Source organism: Tachysurus fulvidraco, chromosome 6 (assembly GCF_022655615.1).
Source record: "Tachysurus fulvidraco isolate hzauxx_2018 chromosome 6, HZAU_PFXX_2.0, whole genome shotgun sequence".
NCBI classification, from domain to species: Eukaryota; Metazoa; Chordata; class Actinopteri; order Siluriformes; family Bagridae; genus Tachysurus; species Tachysurus fulvidraco.
In genome coordinates this window covers 18,928,923-18,944,566 of record NC_062523.1, presented here as the reverse complement: position 1 = coordinate 18,944,566, position 15,644 = coordinate 18,928,923, and the positions used below count along the sequence as shown (strand labels likewise).

Below are 15,644 nucleotides of genomic sequence, written 5' to 3'. Positions count from 1 at the left end.
ATGCTAAATTGCTTTTATTGGCAATAACATTCATGTAGACATTTTGAACAAAAATCTCATTTTACCAGTTGTTAACTCATGTAACCATTACTGTAACTTATTTATGGACAAAAGGCCAGAATTATGGACTGCTTAGGAGCGGTAATGTGGGTTTGTTGATTCGTTTCAGCATTGTAACAACTTGCATGGAACACTAAACTGATGTCAGGCTTGTATAATGTCAAGACCTGCAGTTAAACACGTTGAGAATAAGCTACCTTTTCACTTACCCATAGCTAAGTCTGCCGTGTTGTATGTACGCTACCTAGAGCTAATGCCTGCTTCCCTCAGAATATTTGGTGTAACCAAATCTTTTCACACTAGTTCTCATAGTGTTGTAGGTAAGCTAAAAGAGCTTAGAGATGAGGTCTACAGCTGTTCATAGTAATGTCGCTCAGGACAAAGAGGATTGCAGAAGGCTGTTTTTCAAATGGTTCCAATATTGTGGGGATTTCAGGCATGTGATGCTGTTGCAAATATTACACAATTCCAACACAGCAACCAGGAGCAGATCTCAAAACCTAGACGTTACTCTGATTACGTGGATTTGATTGTAATTGCCTATTTGTTCTATAAATAGATCACATTTATTACTTCGATATATTTTGAATCGCTTAGATGTGGGTGGTCACTCGTGTTTGTGATTTTTCTCCCCTTGTTAAATAAAGATATCATCTACACAGTGTAATATAAAGTGAAAAGTATGTGCAAGTGTTTAACTTCCCATAATACCATTTTCATCACCTGCTTGTATTTTTTAAATTGTTACCCGATACCATGATGCTGCGACACATATTTGTACTTCTTACCATAAATATGTCCAAAGTAATGGAGTTCACCTCATAACATACAGTAATGCAATCTTGCCTGGGATAGAACTCTCAATCCAGGTCACTCTAATTTATAACTCTAAAACACATATTTCCATTTTAAGGAAGGTTGTGCATAAAATCCAGTGCTACTCTATCAGGAAGACTCGTAGGCGGTGCATCACTCATGAAAAACAACGTTGCAGCAATGCAAACATCAAACTTATCAGTCAGCCAATCGTCAGCTTTAACATAGAGTAAAAGTGATGAGGTGTCATTTCTTGTATGAAGTATAGACTAGTCATGTCAGGGTTTGTTAATTCATGTGTCATTTGGGTGAAGCAGCCTCCTAAACTCTTGTCAGAATCTGTTTAGTTATGATTACCTTGACCTTGATTAACAGCCTCCAACTGTAGGTTCTCATTATTTATTATTTAGGTTCTCTCATATATTACTGCGGCAGAAGTCTAACACATTGGGAGCAGGCTTAGGCTGAATGATGTATCAAATTAATTCTAACAATGTTTTTAAGCAAAAAAAAAAAAAAAAAACCAAAGTGATTGGTGATTATTTTGCTGTATCCCCCAGCCTCGATTCCTGTGTAAGACTGTTTACAGACAGGTTGTAATGGTGACCTTTTTTTTTTAACGTAATCGAGTGTTTCCAACAGATCTAACAGATCTCGAATGGTAGTGTGATTGGTAGTGAGTGTTTTTTTTTTTTTTTTTTAAGATTTTCAGTATGACTGATATTAAATAAATATAAAGACTAAACTTATTTTATTTGTCCCTGTGCGTTTTTCATCAGCATATTTCATGTAAGCTCTCTATCCCATCAGACACAGTGACACTAATCAGTCATTGTTGTCTGTGAGCATGTTTGTGAAACAGTGGGGTTGTGTTATGCTACCCTGGATTTTCTTCCTCGCTAAAAAAATAGTGAAAATTTATCATGTCAGAGAGAGTAGGGAGCAAAGCTTTTGATAAGTACAAGAAACCCCAACATGCATCACAGCTTTGCACATTTTGCAAGTATCGAAATAATATGCCGCAAGCCAACAGAACACGAACAAAGAAAACGGTCCTGTTATGTGTGTTGATGGGTATCAGCTTTGTTGGGGGGGTTAAAAATTTGCACAATTGGAAATACCGGTGACTAGAAGATCCTTTGATTGTTGGGACCATTCCTGTTCACACTACAGATGCAATGTGGCTGCATTTATCCCAGCAATACCTAAACAAGTGGTCTGTTTGATCGCATCACAGTCATAGCGTCACCCCGAAAAACCTGTCCACATGTGAGCCAGATCGCTATCAAATGTGAATAGGGCCTGTGTGTACGTGTGTATTCAGTGGTCTCTTTGTTTTCCAGTTAGATTTGATTTTCCACTTGTGCCAACAGGAATGGAATGAAGTTAGTATCTGCTTCCCACATTATTATTATTATTTTTTAAAGATTTAAGAGTTTTACCTGTGCAATGACAGTGGTGTCTAAAGTTTATTTTATTGACTTAACTACTGAGCTCGAAGTAGTAAACATTTTACATTTGTGCACTGAAGAGTTCTGGTGCACAGCTGCTTTAACCTTGTTTAACATACAATAGAATAACTCTCTCTCTCTCTCTCGCTCTCTCTGTCTAAACTTTTAGACTCTGCAGTGTCTAAAAGTTTAAAGTGTATAATCAAACTGATTATAGATGTGGCCGTGCTTTAGGATTATCATCTTGTATTTATTGGGTTGTTTTGCTGTTATGATGCTTGATTCTCAGGTCCCTTTGGCTTTGGTGCGTTGTGTGATAATCCTCATCCCTGCAGGAACTGGTCTCACGAGTGCTGAGGATTTCAACATGGCTCCTGTGACTGTTTATTTGTACTTCTGAACTCAGATGGCTCAGCTGATAGAGACTGGTGGAATGAATACAGGCCAAATTCTCCCCAAACACACTTTTAGCACAGTACTGGGTCACAGTGAACCTACTAATCCATATTTAACAAGGTGGAAACGTTCGTTAATTTAATTGCAAGCAGTTTTTTTAAATGGTGAAGCCAAGTAGAAGAGGCAAACCCTGCAACATTTCCTTTTCTTAATTTATTCTACGTGTATTTAATTTAATGGATAAAAGCAAAAAATACTCGTACGCATGTAGTGTAAGGTCCTTCTAACTGTAAAAGCTCAGGGCTTTCCAAAGTTCATTTTGGTCAGCTGCCTGTAGATGTTTTGATGAATTATAACAACCCATTATTATGTCGTGTAGCTTCTATTCTGCTTTGTGTAGACTTGACAGTACGAGGTAAGAGCATTTACACTTGGACTATAATGAGAGAATGCAAAGACTTTCTTGTAGGTTTCAGGCCAAGTGGTGTTTTTATTTATTTATTTATTTATTTATTTATTTATTTATTTATTTTGGTGCAAACCTGTTGTCTAATGTTAATTACTTTTATTAGTTTATTTGAATATGTGAGAGATAATTAGGGTTGCAAAGGGTCGGAAAATTTTCGGAAATTTACCATTACTCAACTTTCCATGGGAAAAGCTGGGGAATTTTGGAAATATTCCAAATTGGAAATTTTACGGGAATTTATGGAAATTTATTGGAATTTACACGAATTTATGGGAATTATTTGTAAATATAGGGAATTGTATATAAACTATATCATATACAAACATAAATAACCATTTTGTTTGGTCATTAGCAGACATGCATGCAAGGTAATACAAATTTTAAAAATGACGTCTTGACTGATTTAATTGTAAGTAGAACTTTAATTGATTCTTTCATTGAGTAACACAAAAGCATAATAAACATCATTATGCTTGTAATAAACATAAACTTAATAATCGTAATGAACATATTTCCCTACGATTGCTGTAAAATGAAAGCATCCCCCACCCTTGCCCTTATAAAAAAAAGTCCCAATCAAAATGTAAAATGATGCATTTTTTCTCAAGCTTATTAGGTCTCTGCTTCTGGGTTAGTCAAGGATTGGAAAATGGAGGTGAAACACCCCTTAAGTGATGGATGGAGGATTTTTTTTTATTTCAGGGGGAGTGAGTGTGTGGGGGAAGGTCATCAAATTATTTGTGCATGTGGTAACACTCCTAATTTACTGCTTATTAAGAGTTAGTAAGGTAGTTATTAAGTTTAGGTATAGGGTACAATTAAGAATGTAGAATAAGGTAATGCAGAATAAGGCATTAATATGTGCTTAATAAGCACTAATAAATAACCATTATTTTATTAATATTCATGCTAATAAGCAACTAGTTAAATGACCCTAAAATAAAGTGTACAAAATACTGTACATGTTATGGAAGAATGCATGTACATGCAGGGGGTTTGACCTCAATAGCCCTCCAATAAGCAGTGTGCTGTGTGCAAGTGACCGAGGAATGCAGGGTACAAATTCAACTTAAATTGCATTAAATCTTATTGTTTTAAACACAATTATGCTGCAAGATTTTTTTTAAAACTACATCCTTGTTATAGGTAACTATGCATTTTTTTTTTAACTTCCAGTTTATTTCCGTATATTCCCGTTAATTCCCATGGAAAGTTTCCAGCCTTGTATATTCCTGGAATTTTGCAACCCCAGAAATAATGAACTAGACAATAAAACAAGTATTTTAGTTAGTTATTAACATTCGTAATATCGTCTAGCTAAACCTGTTTGACATTTTTTTATGCGAGTGTGAGCTCACATGAGCAGCTTACACGTTTGTGCGTCATTCTCGTGCACTGGAAATGTAAAACCACTCTGAATAAGTTATGAGGTGTAATGTTCTCATTTCTTCTACAGCAAAAAGGAGTAAGATCTTTAGTTACACAATGTATAGAAATGCAGAAGTACTGATGACATAAATGCAACTGTATCTCATATCATTTATTTGTAATCAGGTTTTGAACAAGCCTTAACTTTTTTTTTTAGTGTAGGTTTCTGTTAGAAAAAGGTTTCTGTGCAAGGGAGCAAGCAGAGGCATGCTACAGGCTGACATGGTATGTGCCAATGCTGCCAATATGCATGGAGGGAAGGATAAGGTTTCAGTAGATTAACAGGGAAGATGATCATCAGTGACCACACCGTAGCAACTTCTAAGATTAAGCATCTTGGGTGATTTGTGTCTCAAAGACAATTCTTGATGCTTCCCCGACAACAACAAAGGACCAACTAATTCGAACTAATAGGACGTGATTTTTTTTTAGTGGTTAAGGCTTTGGGTTACTGATCAGGGATTCAAGCCCACAAGCTGCTGAGACATCAACGTTGGGTCCTTGAGCAAGGCCCTTAACCTCACCGGCTCCAGGGGCGCCGTACTATGGCTGATCCTGCGCTTTGACCCCAGGGCTCATAATAACCTGGGATTAGCAGAAACTTAAAGCATTTCACTGCATGTTGTACTCTGTATGTGTATGTGACAAATAAAATTTGAATTTACTGCATCATTGCTGTAGATAGACAGTGATGCAATGATTCAGTTACAAGTTGTCTCTGGAGACACGTTCATAATGTCAGGCATGAACGGATTTGAGTTTCTCTGTGTTAGCTGAACGCCCATGCTGCATGGCAGTGTCGCTGGCCGTTAGATTAACCTCAACCCCATGAAGCACTTGTGGGATGCTCTGGATCATTTTAGATGATAGTATGGAATTTTATCAGGCATGTGCACCAACTAAGAGGCAATCCATCAATTACTATTACTAGTCTAACTACTGCATGTAGCAGTCCAGATATGTGAGTAAAGCAAAAAGATTAATGTTTCACTTTTAAATAAATGACGCATGATGTTAAGTATAATGGTAAGATGATAGGTGACAAAATCAATATAAAGGTAAATAACTCGATAGTATTTGTATAACACTCATTTTGTTAGTATTTAAAACCGTCACACACTCCATTTCTTCGGTATTCCATAGCTGGCTTGGCTCTCTCTCAGCTTTCCTCTTCTTCTTTGAGTGCTCACTGTAATTATTATAATTCTTCTCTGTCTACGAACAATGGTTCAAGATTATACCTTTTAAGCCCATTTGAGCTGAATAGCTGAGTATGTATATGTGCAGGGAAATACTCTGGCAGAAGGGAAGAAATATGATTGTATTTGAAGACTACAGTATACTTTGCACACTTAATTGAACAGTGAGACTAATTTGGGTTTCCTTTTTTTTAAACTTGCATTTGCATGTTTATCATGTTTAAATATTTGAATATTAATATCTGAATAGTGCAAATCCAGACTTAACTTAGCTTCGTCTGCTTTCTCCCACACGCACATGCACAAGATAGCTATTTTGGCAAATTTACTTTTAAATTGAGGAATAATTGTAAATGAAGAAAATAACATAATTGATGGTAATACAGAAAAAAGGTCCAATGAACAGTTGTTCTGTGGATGTTTTTATGATTAAGGCGGTCAAAAAAGAATGGCCAGACTGCCTGAGATGACAAAAAGGCTGTAGTAACTTAGGGCCTTTTTACACTTGGTCACTTCATGTGCTTTCTCTGATCCGAGAGAGATCTGATTTGTAAAAACTGTTCCATTTACATCAGGCCACATAAATGTGTCTTGGTGAATCGGATCAATCCGATCTTTCTAGTCCCGCCCAATATGCAAAGATATTTTACCTCATTTTCTGGGTAATTGAAATGGAACACGTTTTGGTGTATGCGGTTTTCAGAATGCAATCAAAAAGAAGACGAAAAACTCGTTACGATGGTTATGCTACAAAAAACAGCATTTACATTGATTTGTTTCTGGCGCGATGCACAACTTGTGAGTCACCTGCGAGTGACGTACTTCCGTTTGGGAGGAGTATAGCGCTGACGTATATGGCTTGAACAACCACATGCATTTACACCTGTCCAGTTTCATCTGAAATGCATCCCAGACCACCTCCTGAAGTGGTTTGCGCGATCAGATTATCAGTCTCAAAAACGTTTCGGAGGGCATTTACACCTGGTCTTTTTACGATCGGATAGCTATCCAATCACAGAAAACGTATGAAGTGACCAGGTGTAAAAACCCCTTTAGATAACTACTTGCAATTGTGGTGAGCAGAAAAGCATCTTAGAAGGCACATTTCAAACCTTGAGGGGGATCAAGAACAACAGCAGAAGACCGCGTCAGGTTCCATTTCTGTCTGTCTACTAGCATGATCATGTACCGTGTCTCAGTGCAATGGTCATCTTAAACTGGTTTTATATACATGACTATAGGTTTAGTGTTGTTCATTGGTCTTCTCCATCATTGCATCTGAATTCCTAGAACAAATCTAGGAAGGAGAGATTCACAGAAAGTGCACCTGGAAGAAGTTGCAGGAATTGTGTGATGCAGTCTTGTCAAAACAGACTCCATACTTCATGGAATATTCAGGGAATAAATTCTGTAACATAACGAATCATTTTAATGTCGGGTGAAGCTCATGAGGCCCATGAGTGTCTCCAAAATACTTGTCAGTTGAATGGTCACATAATGGACATGTTTAAAATATTCTAATACTTTTATAATGTCAGTATAAATTTCTAATAAATGTATTATAATATTTTTCTTTGTATTTTATTCTCTAGTTGGCGTTACTGGGAATTGACATTTTGTCTGCTTTCGTGACGAGATTACAAGACCGTTTTCGGACCCAGATCGGAACAGGTAAGCTTCTTTTATATTTTCTTATTAAAAATGCATCAGGACTAGCTTACAAATGGGGGCATGTCTGTCAAATAAGTGGTTACCAATTTAGAACTTAAGTTGTATTTTTGTATTTGTTTCTGTCTCAGTTTTACCCAGCTTGATAGATCGATTAGGTGACTCCAAAGATCAAGTCAGAGACCAGGACCAGACATTGCTGCTGAAGATCATGGAACAGGCCGCTAATCCTCAGGTAGTTCTGCTCTGCCTTTACAATGAAATTGCTATATCCCTTTACAAATCATAATTGTAATAATGACTTCTCAGTTAAATGATCTGTGTTGCAACCTAATAGTTTTTTTATTGGTGTTAGAATGTCATTGCAAGCATCCCTTGACTTTATACTTCATTTTTTACACATTAACAATGGGCTTCACCATCGTTAATACATTTTCTATAAGCATTTATTGTTGTTTTTTCTTAGTATAAATACTAGTGAAATGGTCATTATTTGTGCTAATTCCAACTATTGTGCTGGTTGCATTATTGATTAACGCTCAGTTTTTACTATTGCATTTTTGCAGTATGTGTGGGACAGAATGCTGGGGGGATTCAAACACAAAAACAACAGGACCAGAGAAGGAGTCTGTCTTTGTCTTATTGCAACACTGAATGTGTAGGTCACACTTTCTCTGGAATGCTCTTATTGTAAGAAATGTGTTAAATACGCAAGTTTACCTAACTTCAAACAAAGAGGGCTTTATCAATTCTGTATGTTAGTCTAATATTAGTCATAAACTGTATAGTAATATAGCCTTCTGTCTAGTATCTGCGTACATAGTACTGTATAGCAGGGTGTGAATAGGCATTTATCAAATGTGTGAATTGGGTGTTTGAAATGTCCTCCATGATGCATTAAATCTGCTCTTCTCTTGTTGGCCTTTTTTTGCTTTAGGTATGGTGCCCAGGGATTAACTCTAAACAAAATTGTACCACATATATGTAATCTGTTGGGAGACCCCACAAGTCAGGTTTGTACATTTTAATTGTTTGTATCCTAGTTTTAACAAATGCACTTAGAGACTGTAATATAGTATAGAATGTCATATTGGTTCACTTCATGTTCCACAGTAAAGCTTGTTCGATCTTTCAATTACACGTTCACATTTTCACAATTTACTTTGCAAACAGAAAAATTGCAACTCTTTCTTTGGTGAGCAAATAGACCCCCTGGTGGTGATATTCGGTCAATGTTCACATAAATTTTGTTCATAATTCCAATTGGATCTTTAGTGGGATGTAGTCAATTTTTTATGTAACTAGAGGTGTACATTTTGAGAATTTTTGAATCTGATTAATATTAACGCTCATTTCTAAATTCGTGTAATTGTAAATGAAGTTTTATTTATAATATTTAAATTGAATATTTATGTTGCATATTTATCTGTCAGTGCTGCTTAAACATGCACTCTTTGTATATATCCGTATATGCATTTGTCTGGCGTCCTTTTCTTTCCAGGTGAGGGACAGTGCCATGAGCTGCCTTGTGGAAATATATAGACACGTAGGAGAAAGGGTTAGAGTTGACCTCAGCAAGAAAGGATTGCCACAATCACGGTGAGATAGACTTGGTGTATGCAGGGTTTTTAACTCGAACTTGTGATGAGTTTTCCCCCATTGAACTATATTATGTTTCATATCCTACCGTCTTGCCACATTAAATAAACCCAATTGTTAGATGATTATTTCTTTTTTTTTTTTTTTCAAGCGGTATTTGGATCATGCAGACAGTATACATTGATATATGTTTATTTGGCAAGACATTTTCTCTGAACTCAAATATCTTATTTGAGTCGGGACGGTTATTAAGTATACGCCGCAAAAAAAATGAGGGAACACATAACCATCAGAGTATAACATCAAGTCATTGATATCGTTCTGTTTCATTATGAATCATAACTGATTGAGTCAGTTACACGGGCTACGGTGTAACGTTCTTGTAGGTAATGGCCACATACAATTGCTCTCTCATCATCCTTCCTGAGTGGTTTGTCTCTAGTTTTGTATTTGGTTAGGGTCTTTGTTGAGGCAGTACCTACAACCCAGTCAGGCTGAATAGATGGCACATCTAACAACATGGAGGTTTGGTGTCTCTACCAGAACAGTTTTGATCACAGAACAGATAGCGGAAGGTTACACAAGGAGTGCTGGACCGGGCCGTAGAAGGGCAACAACCCAGTAGCAAGATCGGTATCTACTCCTTTGTGCAAGGAGGAACATTAGAAGCACTGCCAGGGCCTTACAGACTGACCTCCAACAGGCTATTGGTGTGCATGTTTCTGGCCAAACTGTTAGAATCTATCCCCTTTAGGGTGGCATAGGGCCTGCTCATTTATGCATTAATGTTCACATTAAACAACAGAATGAAGAAAAAATGTGAATGTGATCTCTCTGATCTTAAATGTGGCACGGTTGTTGGTTTTGGTATTTGAAGTGAAACTGCATAAATCCCTTTGCACCACACACCAGCCTGTAATCTTTCTCTATCAAACTAAATCAACCTTAGAAAAAATATCACATTATTGAACTGATCTAATATTAAATCTGGACATTAACAGCATATTTGCTAGAATAGATTTCTGATGCATGTGGTGGACCGCTATAAAAGCCTATTAACTAAAGCGTTTTCTTTATATTGCAATATATCTTTGTTGTCTGTTCATAATTGATCAATTCTTACATGCATATCATTTGTCAATATATGTCTGACTCAACCAGGCAAGGTGTGCTTATGTATGAACAGTGCTAGGAAAGTCTAGGGTTTGTACCGGAAGCTTAAAATAGTTTGTACTTGATGCTGTTATCTTTACGTCCTCTTTTATGTGTTTATACAACATACGAGACGGCAGCCATGTAGACACAGGTCTAAAAATATGCTGACATTACTTTCATAAACTTGCTGTTCTTGGACTATTCAGAGCATTTAACAATCTACATTTTAAATGTAGATCAAATATTTTTTTTTATTATTCTTTCTTTCTGACTTGCATTGAAAGAAACTAGTTACCAACCTGTTCTTTCTGCTATTTTTTTTCAGGTTGAATGTAATTTTTGCCAGATTTGACGAGGTCCAAAGATCTGGGAACATGATCCTCTCTTCTGGGTCAGGTAAAGTTGGAATTTTAATCAAGACAAGCAATGATTGGTTAATGACAGTATCTTGTATCTTTGCAGTTTTTATGATGGTTCAGAGGTACATATGCCTATGCCATTTAATAGCATTATGTTGGTAACTTCAACAACAGGAGATGAGTGAGACTTGTTCTTAATTCCTTAGTTAGTGTCAGTGCCTTTAGTAATGAAAATGTTGCTATAATCTGTTCTATAAAGGAAAAAATAAATAGCTGAGACTGACTCTGATTCGAGAAGCTTCATGAAACTTAGTCGTTTTTTTCCTCTTTTTTTTTCTCCAGTTTTGTTTATTTGACACACTCAATGTCACATCCCCTTGTCTCCTCTGTGTCCTGTTGCTGTGTGTGTCTGTACAGTAAGCATGTGTGTATGTGCACAAGTCAGTGGCTTGCTTTCATGTTTGCATACTGTTCAGTGTTGCCCTGGCTTGCAGGAGGTCAGTTTGTGCCAGGGCACTAAAGGATAGATTAGTTCTCGTAGTGCTGAACGACATGCCATATCCTTCACCATATAAACAGCATCAATTTATTTTCATCAATTTTTTTTTAAAGATGACAAAAATAAACTCCATTGTGATTCAGAAAGATTTTTTATTTTTTTTTTGCTTTGACTTATTGACTGTCATTTATTGACTGCCTCGTAATAATAATTTTTAACTGTCTTAATAATTCATTTATAGTTAGGCTACACCAATCAGCCATACCACTAAAACTACTAATATTGTGCTGCCAGAACAGCTTTGACTTTTCGAGGCATGGACTCTTAAGGTGTGCTGTGGCACTAAGACCTAAGCAGCAGATCCTTTAAGTTCTGTAAGTTGTGAGATGGGACCTCCATGCATCAAACATGTTTGTCCACTACAGATCAGATTGAGGAATCTGGTGAATGTGGACGGCGTGTCAACATGCTGAAATCTTTGTCATGTTCCTCGAACAATTCCTGAACATTTTTTACAGTGTGACCGGGCACATTATTCTGGTGGCTACAAAAGGGGATGTACTTGGTCTGCAACAATGTTTAAGTAGGTTGAACAGGGGCTAACATGGGAACTTTGACCATTCTGCAGTTACACTGTGTGTTCTGACACAATTTTGTCTTAGCCAGGATGACCTATTTCTGCAATTTGTGCAACAATAGGTCTTCTGTGGGATTGGACCAGACAGTCTAGCCATCTCTCCCCTTGTGCTTTAGTCTGCCTGGGGTGCCTTGTCATTTTCTCATTTATTATATCTGAATAAAAATATAAGAACAGCTTCAATTCTTCATGGCAATAATTCCAAAAGATGTTTGGGATTCTGGTCCATGTTGTCATGAATGTGTTATGCGATTCATACAAATGTGAGACTCATCTTCTGCCACATCCCAGAAGTGTTCTACTGGATTCAGAACCAATGACTGGGAAGTCCCATGAACAACACTGAAATTAGTATGTTCATAAAACCGGTTTGAGACGACATTTGCTTTGTGATCTGGTACGTGATCATGTTGGAAATTTGAAGACTGTAGAATTTGGCCTTGAATGGGATGCACATGTTCAACAACTATGACGATTGGTATTAATGGGTCCAAAGTGAGCCAAGAAAACATTCTTCACACATTTACACTACCTGCACCAGTCTGAACTGTTCACACAATCGAGTTTGGATCTATATATTAATGCAGACAAATTTGGCCACTACCAACTGTGTGCCACATAATTCATCAGACCAGGCTACATTTTTCCAGTCTTCAGCTTTCTAAGCGGTTTTCTGCTTTGCTGTTATAACCCATTTGACTCAAGCATTGACATGTTGTGAATTTTGAGATGTTTTTTCTCGAACCAGTTCGACAGTTTGTTGATCCCTGTTATTCAACAAGGTGTTTCTATCTACACAACTGCTGCTCAATGCATTTTTTTATTTTTATTTTTATTGCACCATTCTATAGAGTTAACTATAGAGACCCCTAGAGATCAACAGCTATGGAAATACTCTGTTGAGAATCTCTAGCACCAACAATTATGGGACTATCAAAATGACTGAGGTCACATTTTTCACCATTCCGGTGATTGATGTGTACAATACCTGAAGCTGATGATCCACATTTACAGGATTTTTGGGGAATTTTGCATTACCACAATATCTTGTGTTAGCAGTGCAATACAAAAGATCCTGTGTATTACATGCACTGCTACCACATGATTGGCTGATAATTGCCTGCATTGAGTAGGTGTAATGTACGTTTTAGTTATTATATTAGGCATATCCAACTATTTCTTCCATTTTCATTTTCAGCTCACTTTCACTTTCAATGTTTGATACTGAATTTGCTTTTCTTGGCCTTGGGCATGTTTAGGAGGAACGAGTGTTATGCATTCAGTAAAACAATCTTCCTTTTATATGAACACAAAAGAAAATGAATTTTTACATACATTTCAAGCACACACAGTAACGGCTCCAGCTTTTTGTTAGCTCGGTGGGGTGGCTTTTGTCTTTTGCGCAGTCACAAGACCCGAGCCAGAAGGAAGGAAAGGGAGGGATGGAGACAGGACACCAGAGAAAAACTCTGAGTCTGTACTGTTTTCTTTACCATCTGCTTGTTTTATGAGTCAAAAATACTCTTGCATTATGACAACAGGGGAAGGTGAGTATTAAGAGTGAAATTATTTCATGTGCGCTGATCTTGCGTTTTAAGTTAACGGAAATGTGCGTGCTATAGGAATAAGGCGGTCGTTTTAAGCTCCGAGACCACTTTAACATTTATATTTAATGGCAAACATTTTCTTCACTGAATGGATGGATCTCTGAACTTTAGCTCAAAGGTATACACAATGAAAATAAGCAATAATAAACTGCTCAAATTGCTGGATAAGATGAAACTGAAAACAGCAGTTTTTTTTTACTCAGCAAAGAGTTGTGTATTTGTGTCAGAATGGTAAACAGAGGAGGGCTGAACAGCTTGCAAACTCCTCCTTTTGTCCTTCTATTAATATCAGATACATCTAAATATTAGAGATGAGAGAGAGAGAGAGAGAGAGAGAGAGAGAGAGAGAGAGAGAGAGAGAGAGAGAGAGAGAGAGAGAGAGAGAGAGAGAGAGAGAGAGAGAGAGAGAATTGCAATATGCTTCAAATAAAACCTGTTAACTTGCTGGTGATAGTTTTGATGCTCACACCATTTTTTATGTCTGTGTCTGTCTATCTGTCTATCTGTCTATCTATCTATCTATCTATCTATCTATCTATCTATCTATCTATCTATCTATCTATCTATCTATCTATCTATCTATCTATCTATCTATCTATCTATCTATCTATCTATCACCAGCAATCATTCAGTAGTAATCATATTCTCCAGGGGCTTGTGGTAGCCTACCAATTGGAAGGTGGTGAGTTCAATCCCAGGTCCAACAAGCTGCCACTTTTGGGCCCCTCAGCAAGGTCCTTAACCCTCAATTGTATAAAAAAAAAAAGAGAATGTAAGTTGCTCTGGATAAGGGCATCTGCCCAATGCTGAAAACGTAAATTTATATTACATATTACGTATACTTTTTGTTTTTTTTTTGCTCTAATTATTTAAAGAAGCAAAGCTAAATTGCTGCTAATTTAGAGTAAAACACGAGTAATTCTTGCTGCCAGTTCATGGGCATTTCTTATCACACATGTCGTAGTTGCTTTGTCAGATATCTATAAGGTTTGTTAGTGTTTTTTTTTTGTTTTTTTTTTTAATTCTGTTTACATTTTTTTCTGACTGGTGTTTGAATGGGAGGGGCCATTTCTGTCAAAGCAGGATACTGGGATAAACCCATCTCCTTCCTGTTTCGCTAATGGCTCTTCCTTCTTACTTTGTCACTGACATACAGAGAGATGCTTGTCTGATTACTTCTCTTCTTATGTGTGTAATTTACGGTGTTTATTGTACATGTTTGACCAGGCTAAATTATCAATGGTTTATTTTTAGGTAGTTATTCTTCAAGGTGCACTTTTAAAATCTGTCCACTAGAAGGAGTCGTGTACACTTTATTTTAACAAGAGCTTCACACACATTTTCAGTTTTTATTTTTTATTTTTTTATATTATTTATATTTTTTAAGCCAGTTTTCTTGCAGACAGTTCAAGGGCATTTTTGGCCTTTATGTTCCGCACATGATTACTTTGTAAAATAACCTGTTGTGGTTTGTGATGCATTATGGATTTAAGGACTACATACATTTTTCTGTGACACATCCATCATTTATATCCTTTAACTCACAGGCCTTTGGGCTCCTTATCTGTAGTCGTCAAAACTTGTCATTAAAATAAATGTCAAGTAAATTTGGATGGTACAAATGACTGCACAACTATGTGTGCACCACTAGGAGATAAACAGACTGTTTAGAAATAGATGAAAGTGTAGTTCAATTTATGTTCATCCTTAATCTAATCCTGGTGAAAGGGACTTCCGTTAAGCTTGAGTGTAGATTAATCAGCTTTACATTTTGAGTTGCCAGTTGAAGTGCCATTTCAAGCAAATTCAGTCAGAATTTTTATGCTTGAAGGTGTTTGCTCTTTTTAAGACGTCTAATCAAAGTGACTCTCCATGTGGAAAATTAAATTCTGTCATTTTTCCCGAGAATAAATCAATTCTGTTTCATTCTGTATCGCTGTGTCTGTTGTAAATGATTTTTTTTGTTTTTCTTTTTACATTTTGCTTCATTGGCATTCTTATAAATTTAGAATTTGATTCCAGCTGCATGAACTAGAGCATTTGAAGTGTTTGTGTTGCATGTTTTACAGAAGCTCTTACAGTTGTATTACAGCTACATGTGTAGCAGTGAATCATCACCACCCGTTCAAAGAATATTGACGACATAGTTTGTGTCTAAATGATTAAATTTGCTTAATGCTGGATGATTACCTAGTATTTTAGCATCATATTTAATTAATTTTGCATCATATTTAACATATTTAATTAATTTTGCCTAGATCAGAAATTATAACAGGATATTGGATGCTGTCCATTGCACTG

General features: G+C 36.6%; 1 protein-coding gene across 24 annotated transcripts in view; it reads left to right on the top strand.

The window, feature by feature from the left end:
- The window catches only part of clasp1a (cytoplasmic linker associated protein 1a), a 48,787-nt gene that overhangs the window by 8,579 nt on the left and 24,564 nt on the right, over positions 1-15,644 (top strand). For 23 of the 24 annotated variants that reach the window (XM_027164292.2, XM_047814680.1, XM_047814677.1 and 20 more), the window contains exons 3-8: positions 7,412-7,490; positions 7,619-7,722; positions 8,054-8,145; positions 8,425-8,500; positions 8,989-9,086; positions 10,567-10,637. In XM_027164292.2, coding sequence (XP_027020093.1) covers positions 7,412-7,490; positions 7,619-7,722; positions 8,054-8,145; positions 8,425-8,500; positions 8,989-9,086; positions 10,567-10,637 — 520 coding nt within the window. Of the gene's footprint in view, positions 1-7,411; positions 7,491-7,618; positions 7,723-8,053; positions 8,146-8,424; positions 8,501-8,988; positions 9,087-10,566; positions 10,638-13,141; positions 13,284-15,644 lie in introns of those variants that run through there. The other variant, XM_047814681.1, reaches the window with a different exon arrangement.